This window comes from Macrotis lagotis, chromosome 7, assembly GCF_037893015.1.
Source record: "Macrotis lagotis isolate mMagLag1 chromosome 7, bilby.v1.9.chrom.fasta, whole genome shotgun sequence".
Lineage (NCBI taxonomy): Eukaryota > Metazoa > Chordata > Mammalia > Peramelemorphia > Peramelidae > Macrotis > Macrotis lagotis.
Genome location: NC_133664.1, coordinates 105,209,166 through 105,214,329, shown reverse-complemented (window position 1 = coordinate 105,214,329; position 5,164 = coordinate 105,209,166). Strand labels below are relative to the sequence as shown.

General features: G+C 37.9%; 1 protein-coding gene across 1 annotated transcript; it reads left to right on the top strand.

Moving 5' to 3' along the window:
- Positions 1-3,578: 3,578 nt before the first annotated feature.
- Positions 3,579-4,520, top strand: LOC141494115 (olfactory receptor 6V1-like). The gene has a single exon (XM_074195261.1). It carries the CDS (start codon positions 3,579-3,581, stop codon positions 4,518-4,520), a length of 942 nt encoding a protein of 313 aa, XP_074051362.1.
- Positions 4,521-5,164: the final 644 nt, after the last annotated feature.

Below are 5,164 nucleotides of genomic sequence, written 5' to 3'. Positions count from 1 at the left end.
GCTGAGAATGACTTACTCACTAACTGGTGATAGCTAAGACCACAGTGAATTTCTCTTATTTTTTCTACTGTCTTCTTGCTGTCTTTCAGAAATCTCCAAGACAATTTGACCATGTAGTTGGTGCAAGTGATGGTAGCAAACAACTGTCCCCTAGATCCCAGGAGACTCTTTGATGCCATCTCCATTCCCATTGGGAATATGCAAAGAAAGATAATATATTTCCAGTTAGCCCAGATTCCTGCTATTGGTACTAATAAGCAAGGGCTTGCAAACACAAATGATAAAAAAAAGAACCAGGTAACAGTCAGCAGGCAGTTGGCATCCAGGGAGAAGAAGATAAAGCAGTGAACAAAGGCCAGAGTTCAAAGAGAAATATTATCAGTCTTAATAGAAGCCATTTTCATCTTACCTTTTCCATTTTTACAATTCCTCCTTCTATACTTAGGTGGATGCTGTCCCTGGACATTGCTGTGAGGGACAGTGAGGCTTTTTACTAGAGTCAACCTTAAGGATTTGGATCATTCCAGTTTTTTGTTGTGTTTTATTTTGGTATGTTTCTTCATTTCTGCAGTGCAAGAGGGGAATGTCTGCTCAGATAGATCTGACACTATCTGAGTCAAATTTCACTTCCCCATCCTTCCTCACTGAAGAATTCTGTTCAGGACAGTGATCCACACATCTCAGCCAGAGGAATTGTGGTATGGCAATGAGGAGAAACCAGAGGTAAGTGAAAGAAAAGTTCATTTAGGGAATACTGAGCTAGCTTACTGATTGAACTAAGTTTCCTGCTGAACAGTAAGTTCTATGATGCCAGGAATTTTCACTGTTAATTTGGCTTAGTTTTTAGACTTAGAATTCAGAGTAAGCATTGAGCTTAAAGGGCACTAAAGCTATTCAGGGGTCTGTTCTACTTAGTTCACCTCTGAATCTGGACCCTTTAACTCAGCTTATAAAACTCTCTTCTATAGGAGCTTCACAAAAGGAAGAATGAAAAATCTAAATCATCTCTCTCTGAAATGTTTTTTCACTGGAGAAAATGAAATAATCCCATCTGCTTCAGTAATTCCATTATCATTTTGCAAACTTTAAAATTTCATTTTAAGAGTTCTAAAGCTTCTAAGTTTCTTTCTGGGAACAAGAACATTTGTTCTCCTCAGAACATCTAACTTTGTACCAGAGAAACTCCATGAGGGAGTAATAAACTCAGAAATTAATACAAGAATACGATTCCTCTTTGATATATATATTCTCTTCCTCACTTTACAAAATTTTACAAAAAGAGGAAATTAAGGATCAAAAAAGATTAAGTGAGTTATACTGGTTGTATTCAAAACCTGAAATAAACTTCAGGGAACTTTTAAACTACTGAATAATAGGTGAAGTAATTTGCTCAAGGTCAAAGTACTAGTAAATGGGAGACTTTGTAGCTTAGCCCAAATCTGCTGACTCCAAATCCCATCTTGTTGCCATTACACCATGTTCCTTTTATGAAGCATAGTAGGAACATATATGTATAACACAGTAGTCTATTATCAGTAGTCTTTTCTGAGATCAACACAATCTTGTGGTTGTACTTGTTTGAACTACTAGACTCCCCCCAAGTTAGCAAGACCCCCATTTTATAGGTGAGGGAATGAGGTAGAGAGAGGTAAAGTTTCTTGTCCACCATCACACGTTTAGTAAATATCTGAGGATGGATTTGAATCCCAGTCTTCCTAGTTTCAAATCCAGGATTCTATCTACTAGGCCCTCCAGCTTCCTAATTAGGAGGAGAGTAAAGAAAAAATACTTTCAAGACCCAGAATGGAGATAGTAGTCAAGAGAAAAAGGAATTCATATATAGTAGAGAGATAGAGGACTGAGGAAAAAAGTATAACATTTAGCAATTAAGTAGAATGATGAGGTCAAGAAATCAAATTGCAAGGAATTGAAAAAAAAGTGGAAGCCAAAAACAAATACATTAATTTCTTCAAGTTTAGACATTAAATGGAAAAGAGATATAGAGTGGTAGTATTAGGAAATGGAAGAGTCAAATGAAAGCCTATATTTCTCAGTAATGTATAAAGTATAATTCTTTGTTGGGTTATATGGAAAACAAGGGTATAGAGTCCTTGTGATGATAATGAGATGTTTTTCTTCCTCCATAATCCAGCTTGGGAATTGGACTAGGCCTGAACAGTGACCTAGAATCAGAGACTAGAGATTCAATGATAGAGGAAAATACAAGGTTGAACTAAACGGTTATACTAAAGCATAAAAATGTGAAAATGAGTCCATGTCAAGGAGGATAGAAGATAGTTTTACAGATTAGTGAGTTTATTCTGAGATTTGTTTAGACTTCATCAACTCATCTATTCCCATGGAATAGTCAATATCATCAGGACACTCAGTATTTTATAACTTGAGCAAGTATTAAACTCAACAAACATTTATTAAGTATCCACAATATTCAGGGCACCCCTCTTAATTTCTCCATCTAGGCAATGTCCTTAGCTCCATTCTATTTCTATTATACTAAGTTCCTTAGATCCTTAAGCTATGGTGATGTTGCTGAAGAAATGCTTTAGAGATGCTATGATTGTAAATTTTAGAACCATCAGAGTGCGGAATGAAATGTGATAATAATCAATAGGGAGTTTCATGCTTACATATATGAAAATGTGCTTAAAAACCATGAATTTCTGGAAAGTCACATTTCTAACAGTACATGAAAGAGTAGATGGGGTAAAAGAGAGCAGTTGGTTAGTAAAGTGGATTTTAGCAGCAGCAGCAGCAGCAAAAAAAAAATGACAGTGATGGGGGAAAAAATTGGATAGCTCTATAAATAAACTGAACATCTAAAGTTTGTGGTAGAATGTGGTGCCTCTGGAAGCCCTCAGGGAAATACAAAAAACAAACAAACAAACAAACAAAAACTAGACCAGTCACCCATTGGTTGAGATTAGACAGAATCCTTTTAGTAAAGCAAAAAGTTGGACTTATGACCTTTCTGGGCCCTACTTAACAAAACAGACAACAAAGGTCAACCTAAAGGGATTTGGGATATTGATTTCATATTCTGGTTGCCCTTAATTTAAAAAAAAAACACTAGTAAGCTTTGAGCTTGACTGAAAAGAAATGGGAAGGACTTCTCTTCATAAAGATAGATCTGCATCAAAGAAACATGTATCCAGGGAGGCAGTAGCTTAACCACTGAACTACAATGTCAACAAACATCCAAACCTAAATGATAACATTGATGGGTTTCTTGAGATGACTCTGATTTATCTCTTCTCTTTCTAAAAGTCTCTCTGGGTATTTTTCTTTCTCTTTCAGTGTCTCTATTTTTATTTTCCATTCTCTCTGGGTAGTTATCCCTGTTTTTCCTTTTAATATCTTTTTTCTTTCTCTTTGCATTTACTTTCTTTTTCTCACTTTTCCTTTTATATTATTTCTTTCTTTTTTCTGCTGTGTCTTTTCTTTCACAATTTATCTTTGATCTTTCTCTATTCATTCCAACTCCTTCCCTGCTACCCCACTCCCCACCCCCTCAATTCATTTTCTCTTCTTTTAAATACAGGTGAACCAGGACAGAAAATATGGGAAATCTGAGTCATCCATCTGAGTTCATCCTATTAGGCTTCTCAACATTTGGCAAGCTGCAGATTGTGCTCTATGGTCCCTTCTTGATGCTTTATCTTCTGGCTCTTATAGGAAATATACTCATCATTGCCATGATCCTGGTTGATGCCCATTTACATATCCCCATGTACTTCTTTCTGGGGAATTTTGCTCTATTAGACATGTTAGTCACCATGACTGTTGTCCCCAAGATGCTCTCAGACCTCCTCATCTCTACCAAGAAAATTTCCTTCACCAACTGCATGGTCCAATTCTACTTCTACTTCACCTTTGGCTCTACCACTTCTCTTATCCTGGCAGATATGGCCCTGGACCGATTTGTGGCCATTTGCCACCCACTACATTATGGTACCCTTATGAGCTGGGCAGTATGTGTCCGTCTGGCAGGGGCAGCCTGGACAGCACCCTTCCTAGCTATGGTGCCCACTGTTCTCTCTCTGGTACAACTCTCCTATTTCCATGGCAATGTTATTAACCACTTTTTCTGTGACAATGCCCCATTGCTACAGCTAGTTTGCTCAGATACAACACTCCTAGAGATCTGGGACTTCATGTTGTCTTTAGCTTTTGTCCTCAGCTCTTTTCTGGTGACACTCATGTCCTATGACTACATTGTGACTACTGTACTGCATATTCCTTCTGCCAGTGGTCGCCAAAAGGCTTTCTCTACCTGTAGTTCCCACCTTACCCTGGTCTTCATTGGCTTTGGCAGCACAGTCTTTGTCTATGTTCAACCTGGAAAGGCTCACTCTGTGGAGCTCAACAAATTTGTAGTTTTAGTCACTAATATTCTGACTCCTGTCCTCAACCCCTTCATCTTCACTTTCCGCAATGAGACAATCAAGGCTGTTATTCAGGGACAAGTACAGAGATTTAAAAGCCTGAAGAATTCAGCATGAATGGAAAAGTTAGCTCCATTTAGAAACAAAATATTCAGGATTTACTGTTGCTAGTCCTTCATTCTTGAAGGGTACCATGACATCAGGAAGGAAATGTCCTGACTTGCAAGTGAATTGGATTTAATTGAGGGGTTTCTGTGCAAAGTCACTAGTCTTAGCTTCTCCTTCAGAGAAAATTCAAGTAGCAAGATATAGATCAGGATGATTAAAGATGGTCTCAGATGTAACAGGAGATGTTGGCCTTTGAAAGTTAAGTTCTTAGGGGCAGTTAGGTGGCACAGTGGATAGAGCACTGGCTCTGGAGTCAGGAGGATCTGAGTTCAAATGTGACCTCAGACACTATATAATTACCTAGCTGTGTGGCCTTGGGCAAGTCACTAAACCACACTGTTTTGCAAAACTCTAAAAAGAAAAAGTAAGGTCTTCTGAGGTAATGTCCATAAGTGATTAAGACTAGGTAAGAAATGAGGCAAAGAATATCCTTTTTTACCTAGTAAAAATTTTAAAAAAGCAATGTGGGAAGGGAAGACCCTCAGGGTTTCTGGTCAAAACAGTTTACTAACTGCAAAGAAAAGGGATAGTCCATGGCACCTCATGAGAAATCATGTCAACAAATTTCATGATACTACCATGAAGGGGTTTCT